This window comes from Zalophus californianus, chromosome 7 (genome assembly GCF_009762305.2).
Source record: "Zalophus californianus isolate mZalCal1 chromosome 7, mZalCal1.pri.v2, whole genome shotgun sequence".
NCBI classification, from domain to species: domain Eukaryota; kingdom Metazoa; phylum Chordata; class Mammalia; order Carnivora; family Otariidae; genus Zalophus; species Zalophus californianus.
The window spans coordinates 39,961,832-39,979,964 of NC_045601.1; the positions used below are offsets into that span (position 1 = coordinate 39,961,832).

Consider the following 18,133-nt stretch of genomic DNA (forward strand, 5'->3'; position numbering starts at 1 on the left):
ATACATCTTAGAGATTAACTATGGAGGAATAAAGGTGCTGCTTCAAACATTTCCTGAATTCTTGACTTTCTTTGATGTGTTATATTTTTCACATATTGACTTTACTTTCAATTTGAAGTGAAATAGAGAATAAGAAAACAATAAACTCATGGAAGGAAAAAAGGCATATAAGAGAGTATAAGAAATTGAAAACCCTTCTATTATGATGATAAAAATTAAAGATAACAGTTCTGACATCATTGAGTTCAACCAAGTTTGTTCAAGTTACATGGTCTAACCCATGAGAAATTGTTTGAAAGTTACTTCAGACTGATCGTAAAATGCTTTAAAGTACAGTGTCTTGAGTAAATGTCCCTTTGATAAAGACACTGACCTTATTAAGTGGATATAAAAGCACATATTTTTGTTTGTTACTCCTTAAGTGTCTGTACTTAGCATTGTCAAAGCTGGAAACTCCTGGGCCTGAAGACTCAGAGGGCTACTAAGTTCATTGTGAGTGCTTTTCATTTCAAATGTGTTCTGGTTAAAAATAAACTAAATTAAATCAGCATATCAATCTTACATCCTTAGGAAATTGTTGACTATTATAAATGATGTCAAACCTCAAGTCCCAAATGTTTAGCATTTTTTAAATTTTTTTAAAGATTTTATTTATTTATTTGACAGAGAGAGAGGGAACACAAGCAGGGGGAGTGGGAGAGGGAGAAGTAGGCTTCCCGTGGAGCAGGGAGCCTGATGTGGGACTCGATCCCAGGACCCTGGGATCATGACCTGAGCCGAAGGCAGACGCTTAACGACTGAGCCACCCAGGCGCCCTCAAGTCCAAAATGTTTAATAAGAATTTGCATTCTCTCAGTTATATTTCTGAGTATAAGAAACCTATAAACACAGAGGAGACAACCATTGCTTTCTGCATATACTAACACATTTATATCTTTTTATCTTTTTACTTGTTTTTCCTACTTATGTTTCACTTCTTCCCATCCTTGGGGGTGGAATGAGAATGAGAAACACATTTGAAGCTCTGTTTGGCACTGGTTAAGTTCTAGGGAACTGTGTTTACCCTGAACAAAGACCAAGTAATTTCACAGTACTTCAAGCAAGAATTATCATGTAACTCAGAGCATATTAAATGATGCATGATTTGCTAATATTTTTCTTAATTTGATCAAATTTTCACCCACAGAAACAAAAGTATTCCAGTACTTATCTGCAATAAAAATGGAGAAACCAGTCACCTAAAGTTAGAATTTTTTTAGGTCTGGAAAATTACCACTATATATTTTCAGTGATCTTCACATATCAAAATTAGAAACACCTGTATAGCAAGCCCACAGGTGGCAGCGATATGTTGATTATATTAAGATAGGATATTGCACACAGTAAGTCCTAAATAATTGCCTATCTCTATTTCCTAGTCAGTTTCATTTGGATGCTCCTGTGTGGCAAGGTACACACATCAGCGTACATACAAATTGAATTTTTTCTAATTGGGGTAGAATTTGTGACACTTTTAAAAGCCATTACTTCAGTTTAGATCCAAATATTTAAATGTGAATATTTTCTGGGAGGTAAGGGACAGTCACTAGTTCTTTCATGAGTCCTGATAAAAGCATTGTTTGGATTTCACAGACCCTGCCAAGGTGGCCTGTGACAATGTAGTGACTGAATGATCACAAGACAATATTTGTAACAGTCTACATTCATGGAGCACCACCATATGTTTGAGTTAAATGGCTCTGAAAGTTGAATTAATAACATTTACTATTTCCTTTACTCTGCTTTAGGCGCTCTATACCAAGGAGTTTATATACAGTGAGTTTGAGTAAATTTCAGTAAATACTATCTGGTGCAGGCAGAGACTCATGGGCAAAAGGGTCAGAAGATGCCTGGGATTCCTCTTCAATCACCATCCTTTGGAGTGGCTCAGACAAATGCAGATGATCAAATCTACCCCACCTCTGAGTTGCTGTTTCTTCTGATAAGATATGCATGAGGGCAGCTTAGAGTTGGGAGGATAATTCCTTTGGGAATGGATACCATGCAGTGGGAATTTAGGACTCAGAGATGTGGGGGGCTATGGAAATGACTGTTGTGCAGTATTTGGAGACCTGAGTTGAAGCCGAGATCATACACAGAGCTTGTTGCTAAGGGGAGGAAAAGCCACTGCCCCATCTAGCAAATGGAAAAGAACCTCTGGCTCATTCAAGATTCAAAGACAATCTTGCTTGTTTCTCCACACTGACATTTATTACCAGGCACCATACTGGGTGCTTCAAATGTATTATCTCATATAATAATCATAACAACCTTGTGAGATAAGTATTATTACTCTTATTGTCATTTTACAGTTCAGCAAACTAAAGCGCAGAAAAAAACATTTTTTCCCACTATATAATACTGTTTGCCAGAACTGGGTATGTTATAAATTGCAATATGAGAAAGCTGAATATAAAGATAATAGGTATGAAGGGGTGACTTTAGAATAGTGACTTTGGAAAAGCATAAGCATCAATGAAGTTTACAGACATGGAAAAAGTTGATCTTCTCAACATCATACAGCTACCCATGGGGTGAGCACCAGGACTAGCCTGAGGTGAGTGACGCACTCGCGTTGGGTGCAAAATAGAAGGACTCGGAAAAACTCAGTATTTAAGATGTATATTATTTTAATGCAATATTTAAAATTTCAAAGTTAATTCAAAAATCTGCGATGAATAAAATATCAAAATTTAAATAAAGACAGGATTATTATTACTGAATTTTCCTTCTGTCTCTTCCTCCAGTATGGCCTGGCATGGTATTGGTAGGAGGCCTGAACTTGAATGCTGTCAGAGTTCAGAACCCAAGCTTGTAACTGTTATTTGCTGATGTTTGTCAGGATTTGAAAGATAAAGAAGCGTCTAATATAACTTAAAGAATGTAAGACTGATGGTCAAGGATAATGGCAAAAACCTGGACTTCTTTCTTTAGGAGGAAAGCAGAGAAAACGACTGATTTAATTTCCCACGTATGTTCCCATTTAGAAACTTAAGTGTCTGTGTAGTTTGGCTTCAAAGACAGAGGACTAGTAAAAATCATATTTAACTTTAAACTTTTCCTTGCCTCTCTTGGCACTCTTTTATCAGTGCCAAGAATCCAATTACTGATCATAAGGAGCCTAGAGCAGTTTCCCTGCATCTGGTGGTATATTTTTCTGTAAGAAATATAAGATACAATTAAGAGTGACTTGAAAACTGAGAAACATTTCTTATCTCACATAACAGAAGCCCTGGAAGTAGGGTGATTATTACGAGATTGGATAATTCAAGGCTTCAGCAATGTCATGTGGACTCAAGTTCTTTCATTTTTAACCTTTGCCTTCTTCAGTGAATCAGCTGCTGTCTTTATGGTTATAAGGTGGCTACAGCCCCTCCAGGCTTTATGTTCCCATGTAACAAAGTCCTTGTTTCCCCTTTTAACAGCAAGAAAACCCCTCCCAGAATCTCTCATCCAATATCTGACTCTAGAACAAATTGTGAATTCACATTTTTGTTTGTTGATAGCAATATAACAAAACCTTAATTTTCTTATATTTAAAAGAGAGATAAAATAATATAGCTATCTCATTAGGTTATTGAAAGGGAAATGTGGGTTAATATAAATAAAGTTCTTAGAGTAGTATCTGGCAGGCATATACACTCTCTAAGTGTTAGCCACTATTATTTTTATGATGATCCTCAATGTAATATATTTAATTTAACTCATGGAAACATGAGAGGTAAGAAAATATAATTAAAAAAACCCCACATCAATAAAAGGTTTAGTTGCATTGTATAGTATTATTCCCATTGATATGATATGGATGTGATATCCGAGAGAGGGAGTTAGAATCAACTTGAGGACTACTGTCTTATTTAAGTTGTACCTATAATCTGTATCTATTATCTGTATGTACCTCTATATCGATGTTTTTAAAGTCGTTGTCCACATAACTAAAAATCAGAGGCTGATCTCAAGCCAGCAACACTGACTTCATGAACACATCCCGGCTTGACTATTTTAGAACCAAGCAATATACGTGTGTATATATAGTGCATTTAGGCATAAGGATAATTAAACTGATATCTATTTTGTTGGATTTTTATTGTTAAGTTCCTCAGTGAACATTTAGAAAAAAGGGAAATGGGGAAATGGTTTCAATCTATTCAGATCATAAAAATCCCATTTGCCATATTCTTCCATTAGATAAAAAAAATACTAATGCTAAAAAATACATTTAACGGTGCCATTACAATCCAGTTCCTTACATACAGTTCTTTAAAATTTTTCAATTGCAATTATAAAATTCCATTTCATTTCCTTTCTCTAAGGTTTAATCTCATCATTCAGACTATCATATCTTGCTCCTATGAAACTCTCCAGAATGCAGTAAAATAAGGTCCAAAGAGTAAAGTTACATTGTCACTGAATCATGGAGATAAGTTTCCCTGAAACCAACATTTTGTAACTTGGCATCCTTGAAAGTGTTGTGAATCCCCCGAAATAAAACATAAAATTAAAATTCCCCCAGAAATCCTTTCTCTTATATCACTTTTCCCCTTTCTAGTATATGTGTTGTCTGAGCGAGCACACACTTTTCCCCTTTCCGTAGGATCTTACCCATCTGCGTAAAATGGAATGTTCTTCCCATTTTAACAGTGTTAAACAACAGAAAACCCACTATGATTCTAGTACTCTCAAACATTGCCCAAACTCTGTCATTTATAGTAAGGTGTATTTACCACCTTTAAATTCTTCCCGTTTGGTCTTGAACGCATTCCATTGAAACAGCCCTTTGAAGGTCACCAATGACATCGTCATCATTAAATGTAAAGGTCTATTCTCAGTCTTCATCTTACTTGGCCTATCAGCAGCATTTGCCAGTTGATCACTGTACCCTCCTCAAGACAATTTCCTCACTTGACATCTAAGACATTCACTCTCTTTTTTTCTACTTCTCTCTCTCTCTCTCTGGATGTGTGTGTGTGTATATCTCTGTCTCCATCTCTCTCATCTCTCCTTGTCATAATCAATTACTGGTTCATCCCTCTGACTGATCTCTCTGTCTTCTAAATGTTAGTATGTTCCTGGGTCCACTTCCTTGGTGATATCATTCAGTACCATGATTTTGGATAACTTCTATCTTCTGCTGAACTCCTAAATTTTTATCTTTAGCTGAGAATTCTCTTTTGTAGGTCATATTGGGTGGTACAAACATCTACAACTCCACATAGATGTTTAATAGGCAACTCAAGTTTGAGAAGTCTAAAGCTCAGATATTTTTACCCCTAAAAAACCCTTTTTCTCTCCAGACCTCCCCATTTCAGCAAGTGACATTTCCATCGTGCCAATTTTTCATGCCAAAAACCCTGAAGTTATCCTGTAACCCTCTGTTTCTTTCACACCCAGGAGCCAAACTGTAAGCCTATATGATTAATTCTATCTTAAATACATTCAGAAAATGACCACATGTCACACACACACTATCATCCTGATAGAAATCACCATCATCTTTCCCCGTGCTTATTTCATTTGGCTCAGTATCAGTAGATCTCCCTATTTTCAACCTGGCATTCTTTCAATCCTCAACACAGAGAATGAAGTTACATAAGTCAAATTACTTTATTCCTTTACTCTAACCTTCCAGTGACTTCCCATCTCCATCAGAATAGAAGCCTAATTTTAGAGTCCTTAACCTTTAAATAATATCATATATTGATATAATTCTAGTTTTTAAGATATCAAAGGAAGAAAAATCTCTGAAAAGCTAAAATAGTTTTTAAACTTAAGGAAAACATAAATCTAAAATTTTAATTTAGATTGATGAAAAATCTGTTGCAACTTATAACACATTTTTAGATAGATCGCCTCTTCAATCAGATATTAGAGGCTGTCCTTGCCGCCTCAGAGTAATTTTCATATAATTAAAATGAGAATGACAACATTTTGGACATACCTATTATGTCTATTTGCTTGGATTTTTATTTTTTAATCTTTCATTTTGCAAAAAGTTTCTATCTCCTAAGATACAAAAAAACGGAAGATTTATAGACTTCAGTTTTCCCTAATTCTATCTACTAAAGTTACTAGACATTTAAATACTTTTTATTTTCAGGTACTGGGATGCTTAACAAGGATAAACAAATTGCATCTAGCTGGAACCTGATATGAATACTACCTTGACAATTCCAGTTTTTTCCTGATGCACAAGTTATAATAAATGGACCTATCAGTCTTACTTGAGCCACAGCTACTTACATCTACTTGGCACTTCTTGTTTGCCTGAAAATTTACAGAGGCATCTTCTCCATGATGCTTTCCAGTATAATATGGGCCAAAGATGATATCTTCTGTTCCCAAACATCCATAACTTAGGGTGTATATTGCAATTTGAATAACATAGATGCACATTATTTCAATCCATTCCTAATTTTGCCCTCTATTAAACTCTTATTTATATTATAAACTTCTCAAGGGCAATTTCTTTCTTGGTAACCTCATAGGGTCCAGTACCATAAGTATTCAGTAACTTTTCTTTTAATTGAATACACATGCATACTGTGACAAAATATAGTTTCTATTTCTGAGTCCCCCAAAAAATGTAGCCAAGAGACATTTACATTTATAAAATTGACATTTTGTGTCAAAGGCACAAATCAGGATAAACAGCTTTTCTTAGGTTTTTGGGGAATGATTGTAAAAATTTTTCTCTTGTTTTTAATTACTTTTAGCGAGCTCAATTTCCAAGATTGGCTCAGATCCTCTAAAACTTGTACATGATGCTGTGGAAGAAACCACGGACTGGGTCTATGGCTTCTTTTCTTTGTTGTCTGATATCATCTCGTCTGAGGGTGATGAAGAAGATGATGATGATGGGGATGAGGACATTGATAAAGGTACAAAGAGCATAGAAACACACCTAACTTCTTTGAACAATATTAGTTACGCATTACGGTGGTTTGCTTAAGTTTAAACACAAATGAGCGCTGGGGTCAGGCTAAACCAAAATGAATACACTTCTGAGTTCTAACAGCATAATCAACAGACTACCAAACTCAGTAAATTGGTCCCTGTTTGGCTTTCATCTTACAGCTCATCTGCCATTATGGCAAAGATGTCAAAATTAAATGCTACCATTTGGGTAGCACTATAGTAGAGAGGGTCTTACTATGCACTACTACAAACTCACAAAAAGACCTCACAATTTATATGTTTCTTTGGGGAAAAAATAGTAGCTATTTCTCAAGTTTATCCTTAGGAAAACTGAAATAACAATAATTGATAGACATATGTTTTATACATGTAAGTCATATTCATGATCAAAGAGAAAGCAGTTACATTAAAATCATAATCAAAAGTAAATTTATTGAAGCAAATGGAGGTATAGAATGGAGGGACATATTGTAATGTCACAACAATTATGCGACTAACCTATGTACTGTCTCGTATATATTAATAAACAAAAGGAAATAAACTCCAACCATACATAAACTACTATCGAGTGGATGTGAAAAGAACAAAGTGTTATGAGTCTGTCTTTTACATGACATTTTTTAGGGTCAGCCTTAGTCATCAGAAATCATATATTCAAAAAAAAAGAAAAGAAAAAAGTAATCATGTATTCAGCCTTGACTACCAGGAAAGCTCTTATTATTTTAGCCCTCTCTATGACTTTGTCTGAATTTGTATTTGTTTGGCCCCAGTGAGAGGTCAAGATGAACAATAGAGAACTGAAATGAACATGATATACGAACTGTAATGTATAATTTGGATTGCTGCCACGATTTTATTGAACTCATAAAAGTGAAACTATCTCATATAAATGTACATACACAAAGTTTATACTTAAAAACTGGAATTTGGGAGGCAAAGTAATATAAGGACTACTAATGTCAAAACTAATAGATGGTTTTTTTAATGAACAAAAGAAAATGGAAAAAGAGAGAGGCAGTATTATGCTATGCTAAAAGTTTTTCTAATTTACTGTTTTTGTCTTGGTTTAGGAGAAATAGAGGAGCCTCCCTTGAAACAAAAAGGTTGGTTGTTTTCACCTTTTAAAAATGTGGTAATACTGATTTTCAGCATGATTCAAAAGTATTTTACATGAGTTGTAGCCTTAATTTATTTTTAATGTGCAGTTTTTGCTTAATGATTAGATCAAGATTTATAGTTAGGTAGAGAAATACTTGATTCTTTCCAATGAAACTGATCCCACTATTTTTCAGTTTATTATTTAATTGATGCCTTCTTCAAGAGATGTGCAAATCCATCTACACACAGATCCATGTGATTTGGAATCAGGAATGAGGAGTGAATTCTGTAGCCTCAGAAATGGCCCAGAAGATGATGATGCCCATGATCTTTATTCTCACTGTGGCCAGATTTGATTTAACATTTTTATTCATTTCCTCCTTATTTTATTGTCACTATTAGTATTCTTCATTTTTAGGTGATAAGTAGGGGACAGGGTGTGTGAAATAGTATAGAAAAGAATAATCTTGGAGGCAAAGACCTGTCCAGTCAGTATGTGTCATGTATAATCCCAAAGGAATAGAGTTACCTGGATGTACTTGGATGTGTAATAGACGGATTTCTTGTAGAAATAGATCTTGCTAGGCTCTTCCCTAACTGACTGGGATGATCACAAATCCAAAAGATGGAAGAAATATGACCAGGAAAAACTGGTATAGCTGTGGGGCAAGAGCCTCACAGGGCAAGTAGGAAGGAGTAAGAATTGTCTAGAAGGGACAATAAAGAGAAGGGATACCATCCCTAAGGTATAGTTGGTGTCAGAGAGAAACAGCCAACACATAGCCAGACTTGATACAGTTGTGATGTTTTAGTTATTGCTGCACATGTTCAGCAGCAGGCTTTTGGGAGTGTTTACTCCAGGGGAGAATTTGCTGGCTTCTGTTGCTATCTGCCTAGACCTACTGTAGATGCAAACAGTGGGATCCAAATTTGGAGCTTCAGCCTTGTCTGAGCAGATGATGATTATCTCATTATCTGGGGTAAAATCCACTTAGTGTATGTTAATTTAGAAAATTTGAATTTGTAACTTGTCCAACAAATGAGCGCTAAACTAGTGAAACCCAAATGTGGGAAAGCCAGAAACGAAAAGTGTTTATGAAGTTATTGAGAGAAGACAGGTTTCTTGATCACAAATCCAGGATGAGAACTCAAGCCATAGTTCAGCCATCAAATCCAGGTTTAGAGATTCTAGAATTCCAGAATTCATTTATAAAATTCTTGAGGTTAGAAACAGTTTTTTTTATAGCTGACCTCCAATGGATAGGGCCTAGAACATAGTGAAAGTTTAAGCTAATTAATTACTAGTCATTATCGGGAAACAACAGTTTATGTATCTGTTCTAATTAGAAATGGAAGAGAGAAAAACAAATAATATTTTCTTACTTATAAATTGAATTCTACAGAAATATCATAAGATCATATTCTCAATAAATAAATATCTAGAATTTAATAACGAATCTGTTCTTTCCTTTCGATTTGAATTTCTCTGTGGGATTATTTCAAAATTGTTTCATGTAATGATTACAACAAATTGCAAATCCACACAAAGCTGCTTAATTATTATTCTTTAAATTATTGCCTTGTTTTATAAAATCAACAGAAAAACTATTAAATAGTTGTTAGGGATACTTTTGAAAAAGATGTCAGTAATGTTCATTAGTTAAAACAGTCCAAGTGATCTATGTGTTTAAAACCATGTACACTAATGTCTTGAAGGATTAGTAAAAGAAGAATTGACTTAAAATCATCTGAATATATTTTCTTAATATTATTCACAAAGTTGCATGAGAAAATGGACATCTAAGGAAACATCTTATATATCCTACCTTGGGTATAGAAGCTAGGTAATAATGAACATTGGTTGAAGTGGATTGAAGGAAATATATTTCATTATAATTATTATTTTTTTATTCATAAGCTTTTCCGTTGTAGTGTCATAGAGGCAATGAGAATTTTATTTTTTATTTTTTTTAAAGATTTTATTTATTTATTTGAGAGAGAGAGAGAATGAGAGATAGAGAGCACGAGAGGGAAGAGGGTCAGAGGGAGAAGCAGACTCCCTGCTGAGCAGGGAGCCCGATGCGGGACTCGATCCCGGGACTCCAGGATCATGACCTGAGCCGAAGGCAGTCGCTTAACCAACTGAGCCACCCAGGCGCCCGGCAATGAGAATTTTAAAGCAGTGTGTAATATTTTGCAGAACATTTCTAATTATATTCTGTTTTAAAAGGTATATTTTAAATATTATTATTAAAGAAAAGATGCTATGAGCTTATCCCTATTTTATGATGGCTTTTTAATACATTTTCATATTTAAAAATTGTGGTTTAAGAAGTATACATTTTTTGGCAATCTAGAATAACAGTCTTCTAAAACATTTCATTTTCATCCATTTAAATGACTCTTTATTGATCTCCTCATGAATACTCTCTCTCCATTAGGATATATTCAATAATATTTAGCCATTTTGTATTACCTAAATTATCACACTGTGGTATTGTTTATTCAACTGTCCTGTGTCTTTATGAAGTATTTTATTTAAATGACTTAAAATCTTAGTTTCATTTGTCCAGTTGCTATTTTCATCAAAATAAAAACTCAACCACCCTGTTATTTGTGGGTGGAGATTGCAGTTCTAAGTTGATGTGGAATAATGGTCTAGTCAACTAATCTCAGGGTTGCAGGATTGATTATTAAATAGATTATTAACATGGATGAAATCTTTGAGTCTGCAATTCTGTGGCTTATGTTGTTATATATAAATACAGCATTAGCGTATGAGATGTAGTACCTAGTGTCTTTATGCATCTTTATTTTTCAGCTTGTCAAAATTTTAAAAATAGTAAATTCTATTACCAAACACTACACAGTGAGAGTCCAAGGCACTGAATCATTATAAAACATTGTATGTTTTTTATATAATTATTTCAAACTTACAATTATGAAAAACAAGTACCATTGTAAATCATAGTTCCTGAAACAATTATGTGTTGTATATGGTAGGTGTGCTTTGGTTTTCTGGAATCTCCTGTTGTATAGTTTCTTCATTGGAAGGTGTACATCTTGGATGTCAACCTCCCACTTTCCAAGGGGTACACAAGTGCAGATAGCTATAAAGGACTGAAATTATATTTGTATGCTTTCCTAACATAGATTTGCCTGAAAACACATCTAAGGTCATAACAGTACTTCCACTTAACAATATAAAGAAATAGCCTTCACCCATCCTAAAATTGCTGGAATGCTCACCCAAAAGACCAATAGGCCTTTCTGTCCTGCATACATCTGCCAAAGGAGAATCATGGTGCTGATACACAAGTGCTCTTTTTCGTGATGGGATGGTCTGACTCCAAAGATATGGTAGAGTGGAGGAGACTGGAGCAATGATAAGTTTCATTTCATGACTTTGCCTTTTATTTAGCTGAGTAATGTGAAAGATTGCACTGCTCTTGAGGAAGATTCCCATGAGAGCAAAGCAAAAGAACATAGTTAAGAAATACTGAAAGCTAAAAATGCCTTTTAAAAATTTAAATGTAAGTAATTCTTTTCATTTATTATCAATACTTGCTCTTAGGAAGTGCCATTGGCTTGAAAGAGCACTTTGAAACAACCACAGCGGTGTAGGTTGGTGACACTGATTCTTTTAAATATAACTGGGATATGTTCTGACACAACCAAACTTTTAAAGATGCATTGACTAAACCCAGAGAGGCCACATTTCTGTGATACCTTTCAGATTAATTCTGTATTGTTCAAAAAGGACTTTAAAACATACGTTATATAATTATATTATAAAACATTTAATTGTAGTCAAACCTCATCTTATTTATCTAATGTAAGATGTTTAATATTTTGTATCTCCTATTGACAAAAAATTAAGTCAGATGCTATTTGCAGACCCAATTTACTCTCTCTGTATACATATATGAAAGTATGTATATATGCATATTACATTATGTATCATTTATTCATTATATGTTATTTATATGTATTTTTACCTCCTATTAATAAAAAATATAAAATTATATGCTGTATTGGTTATATATGTATATGTAAATATATATATTTAATACATATTCTCTTTTCCTTAATAATTATACAACTTGATGGTAGCTAAGAAAATTATTAAAGTTATTTCTTTTATATTTGAAACTTATTTATTTAGTCCCAAAAGTAAAACATTAGAATTTGATATCCCCTTCACACATGTATTGCTGAAATGTCAAACTCTTTATCATATCTTGGTTTCACAAAGAGTTTAAAATCTTACCTCTATATTACATGACATTAGTACAAATAAAATAATTTACAATAGAATATTGGTTTTTCTTGTTTTATAACTTATTTTCAAAATAAATTTATTATATTAAATCTATGTCATTTTAGTCTTTTCATCTACTTTTAATAACATATCTTCCAGGTGTGTTGCAAAATTTATTCTTTCTTGATAATTTCCTCAAGATGCAAACTAAAATTTTTTGAACTGCAAAACAAAATTACATTTTTTGAGAGAGGTAAATTTGATTTGAGTAAGAGGTTTGAAAACAAAGGCTGGTCCCATTAGCTAACATGGCAAACATTTTTTATAAATAAAGTGAGCAGCATCCAAGGTCTAGATGAAATATACCTAAAGTAAGACGTACATTTAAAGGTACATAAGACAATATCATTTTATCCAAAATCATTACCATTTATAATATTTTGATTTTTCCTCACCCTTTTTGAATATATTGATTGGCTACACAGGGTACTCCTGAGTAAGAGTAGTAGAAATATCTAGCAGTCATTTGGTGAGTCTGATAAAATCATTTTACTTCCAAGAAATTCAGAAAATAAATGACTCTCAGAATAGAGTAACAAACCTTTTGTAAGTCATGTATTTTTCAAATTTTTGTTTCCAATATAACTGAAGAAGGCATTAGTTACTCAGCTGAGAGATCACTGAAAATAAATTCCTTGTTGATTCCCTATGTTATTTTACCATTACTTGGAAGAAGATTTAAAAAAATAACCTTACCATAATAAAATTGTCATCTCTGTGTTTGTGTGCATGTATGTGTAGCTCTATATACATGTACATGCATAAGGCATATGTATGCATGTGTGCATACATGTTCATAAGGCTTCTCAACATTTGTATCTTTAAAAGTAAATAAAAGGGTTAGATTTTTCATTGAATCTTTTTTTTTTAAAGATTTTATTTATTTGACAGAGAGAGAGATAACGAGAGCAGGATCACAAGCAGGGGGAGTGGGAGAGGGAGAAGCAGGCCTCCCGCCAAGCAGGGACCCCGATGTGGGGCTCGATCCCAGGACCCGGGGATCATGAACCGAGCTGAAGGCAGACGCTTAACAACTGAGTCACCCAGGCGCCCAGATTTGTCATTGAATCTTATCTAATTCCATCTGTAAATCATATCCACAAATACAAGAACTAATTAAAGTTGTATGTATCTCACAAAGAGATAGATGCCTTTCTAATAAAATTTTGCTTTTCAGATTTAATACTTTATGAAAATTTGTAAGATCCTAACCTTTAGATTCTTATAATCAGGGGATATAAAAGATATTCTAAATTTCAAAATATAAACTTTTTTTCTAGAGAAGTGTGATAGTATAATCAAGAAAAAAATTTCCAATTATAAAAATATATTGTTCTTGAATAAAATTTTGTGAGAGAAATGGAATGAAAATGTGAATTCAAAAAGAAAAAAGGAAAATTATACAATTTCCAGATGTTAAAAAAGCTTGTTTGTTATTTTAAATCCGTAATGAAGAATCTCAAAATATTATGGTATTTAGAGTCCATCAACCTGATTTTTTAGCTAGATGAAGCAATTTTATTTTCAAAATTCAAAACTTATAATAATCTATTGATTGTAACTTTTTAACTTACGGTAAAAACATTTAGAAGTTATCTTCAAAATATAGAAGGAGATGCAGTTTCCCAAAGTTTTCTAAGGTAATGTCAAAGGAAAAAAAAAAATTAAAGTCTCCGTAATGAGAATGAACATTTCGTGTTCTAGATGACCTGAGGATTCTGAGTGAGAACAGACCATGAAGGCCCAAGGTTCGACTGTAGTCAACAGCACATGTCCTTAAATAATCGCTATTTCAGAACACTGACATGTTTTATCCCTTTAGTCAATTTGTTTTTCAAGTGTTTTCTACGTGTCAAGCAACATGCTAGGCAGAGGAGAACATTTAAGTCTTTGTGTACAGCATCCCAAAAGTTGATGACAAAAGTTTGTTAAATAAGATAATAAATAGGGGCACCTGGGTGGCTCAGCTGGTTAAACGTCTGCCTTCAGCTCAGGTCATGATCCCAGGGTCCTGGGATCAAACCCCACATCAGGCTCCCAGCTCAGTGGGGAGTATGCTTCTTTTTCTCCCTCTGCCCCTCCCCCCACTCCTGCTTTCTCTCTCTCTCTCTCACTCTCTCTCAAGTAAATAAATAAAATCTTTAAAAAAGTAAGATAATAAATAACTGTAATGGAGCTTTTATGTGATATACCTAATAAAGTTAATTATTCCTTACTAATAGCAGGATCAATGTAACATTGTATTCTATAGCCAAAACAATTGCAAATGAGTCAAAATCATCTTATTTAGTATAATATACTGAAAAGACCTTATTGAAGAGTTTAATGAATAGATGAGCAATTGAGATAGTAAATGAGATAAAATAATTTGGGCATTGCATATTTGATAATGATGAGGTGATCATATACAGCTGAACTTAAAGAGGATTAAAATATGAATACTGATAACTATATTGCAAATGAATAAAACTATTTTAGGCAAAAATAGAAATACAATAAAAATACATAAATTTAATTCTCTTAATTACTCATAAATACTCCCGAGTCAAAGCTAATCACAGGCTTGCCAACACAGATGCAGAAAAGGAGAGATAAAGTGAGGGAGGGAGTGAGGGAGGGGGAGAGGGAGAGATAGAAAATCCAGTATTCTTAAAGCAAAGTTAAAAATATATTTCCATTCATAACAGGTGTTGGTATTTTTCTATTTCTTTTTCAAAAATAGAATATCGGTTTGTCACAAACCTAGTATGATTTTGCTTTCATATTTCTATATTGGGATTTATGTGATGCTGACTTTTCAGATTGGGTAAATATTTACAGAGAGTATAATTCTTTAGTGGATATATAGCTTTTTAAATTTTTTGTGCTAACATTTCCAAGTGCAACATAATGAATATACTTACTCCTTTTTACAGTTTATTCTTAGTTAAATCTCGGTCTATAGTAACTCTGCATATAAGAATAATCATTACAACAGTTACATCCTTTGGAATATGTAATTTTAGAAGACAGTAATAGTCCCCTAGCAAGAAGTTACATTTTATAATGTCATTTTCAGACATCTAGTTTTAAAGTTCAGAAAGAATAGTTTTAGTCATTTGGATCCACACACTCAGTTTTTTGGGAATGAAGAACTGTTTTTCAATTTCAGGAGCATAGTGGCCTTATGTGTTAAATCATTGCTTACCTTATAGGAAAGAACTAGATGCCACACTACATTACGTTGAATTTCCGTGCTTCCTAATTACGTGCTCTTTGAAACAAGGAACTGTCCTCAAGTTTGAACAGGACCCAAGTATGAAGGCTGATGTTCTGTGAGATTTTACCTGATGCATGTCAACAGCAGAGGAAGAGGCTCTTCTCTACTTAGAGCAAAACAAATTACATTCTCCTTATAGTCACGTTTTTAAATTTCCCTAAAGCTCCTTGGGTTGAAAAGAATCCAGTAAATTTAAACTCAGGTCTTTCATTGTGTATTTTTCTCCCTTGATTGAAACCCACAATAGCTCTTTGCAGTCAGGGTGAATAAGGAAGAGCCAGGAAATTTGCGCATCATAAATATTCAAGACTTTAGGATTAGGCCATTGAGAAGGTTGTATCACGTCATCGGGAGTAAGATGGATGGACATGTTTCCGTGCCAGAGATTTCTTGCATCCATCTTTGCTGGCAGCTTCAGTGGTTAGCACCAGGCTGAGCATAAAGTGTCTGAAAAATACGGTGAGTGAAAAAAGGAGTGGAAATGGAAAGGTGACTAATCTTGTTAAAATTCATAGGCTCAGAATATTGGTGACTAGGTCGGCCCTAGTAACCTTGTTAAGTAGATACACTTATCTTTGGACCCCTTCACTTAGTAAGTCTGGATGAAAACTCAGGTCCATAACTGCAGTTCTGCATTTTACCCTTGGGCTACACAAGGAACCCACTGCTTTATCTTCTGCCTGTTTTTCCGATTATTGATCAGACCCACAGTGGCAGGGGGACAAAGCCCAAAGAGAACAGGCAGCAGGCTTGGAGGTGGACTCAGAATAAAGAAGTCTGAGGAGGCTGAGGTGAAGGAAGATCTATCTGGTCAGTGATCCAGAGATTCACTTCTCCATGGGGTTACAGCTGTAGTGAACTCTGGATCTACCGGGTCAGGCAACTTTTGTATCTTTTTTAAAAAGATTTTATTTATTTATTTGAGAGAGAGAGAGAGCATGAGCAGGGCGAGGAGCAGAGGGAGAAGCAGACTCCCCACTGAGCAGGGAGCCCAATGTGGGGCTCAATCCCAGGACCCCAAGATCATGACCTGAGCTAAAGTCAGACACTTAACCCACTGAGCCACCCAGGTGCCCCTGGTGACTTTTGTATCTTTTTTTTTTCTTAAGATTTTTAAAAATTTATTTGAGAGACAGAGCACATGAGCAGGAGGAGGGACAGAGGGAGAAGCAGACTCCCCACTGAGCGGGGAGCCCAATGTGGGACATGATCCCAGGACTCTGAGATCATGGCCTGAGCTGAAGTCAGACACTTAACCGACTGAACCACCCAGGCACCCCTGTGACTTTTGTGTCTTATGCTACTAGAAAGAGCTCACCTCTATTGAGGCAAGCGAACTAGAACCAGGATGATAGGAGGTAAATAATAGTAGGTAAATACTACCACAGATAATAGTAGGTAAAACCAGAGCCTGAAGGAACATGCCCAAAAAAAGCACTTGAGATTATTCCTGCTCTGACAAGAAATACATAAAATGGTTGGGCTGGCATTGAGTTGTCTCAGAGACCCTTCTTATTTACCCTGACGTTGGCACCAAAATTTGATCTGAGGGTTGCTTCAGTCACATTGGATAAGTAATGGAGAAGTGTCTGAGTGAGAAGCTGTTATTCCAGACTCTTTTCTCTCTAGTTGTGTAGGTTTCCTTTCTTAAAATAATAAGAAATGTGGTGTTGGTTGAGTACAGATGGCTTAAAATGTTACATAGTTCAGATTATGTATTTTCATTTAGAATGGTTTGTTGAAAAATAAAACAAATTAAAAAAAAAAAAGCAAAACAGAAAACTTCCCAGTGCTTCTCAACTCTGTGCATCAGATTCAAATGACGAGAGACCAAAATAGATTTCAAACTGACTTAATGGAAAGGATACTTTAATGGTTTGAGTGACTGAAAGATCCAAGAGTAAAACTGGCTTCAGGGACGGCTGGATACAGGTTTTTTAATAGCGTGATTAGTAAATCCTCTCTTTTTGCTCCTGACCCTGCTTTCCTTCATCTGCTTAATTCTCAGGCTGACTTTCCTCTCCTAGTAGCAATTATGAGGGCCAGAAGCTTCAGGCCCAAAGTTTTTTTACTTTAGCAACTCAGAGAGGAGGCTGTGCTTTTCCTCAGCTATTTCAGCAAAAACAACTGTAGTGGACTCTCATTGATTTGTATCAAGTAACACACCCTTCTTGGAACCAATCAGCTGGCCAGGGACCTGCGGCACACGCTTTGTCAAGACCCAGGGAATAGACTCACCCTTGGGAGTAAAGAATGCGTTTAGCATCACCCAAACTCTTTATATTGAGATTGGAAAAGGATTGATTCCTGAAACTAGAGGAGGGATGCTGTTACAATAATGAATTCCAGCAGGAAAGCCACAGATGTCTTTTTGATTTGGAATCCCAGATCCCTTCCCACTTCAGATTTACCCAGCCAGAATCCCCAGGGGTGAAGCCTTAAGCAGTTGTATTTTCAAAACCTCCCCAATGTGTTTCTAACTCACAACCAGGATGAGAACC

At 34.8% G+C, this 18,133-nt stretch overlaps 1 protein-coding gene across 1 annotated transcript in view; it reads left to right on the forward strand.

Moving 5' to 3' along the window:
• The window catches only part of TRDN (triadin), a 360,457-nt gene that overhangs the window by 62,424 nt on the left and 279,900 nt on the right, over positions 1–18,133 (forward strand). The window contains exons 3-4 of the mRNA XM_027601775.1: positions 6,753–6,917; positions 8,025–8,057. Coding sequence (XP_027457576.1) covers positions 6,753–6,917; positions 8,025–8,057 — 198 coding nt within the window. The remainder of the gene's footprint in view (positions 1–6,752; positions 6,918–8,024; positions 8,058–18,133) is intronic.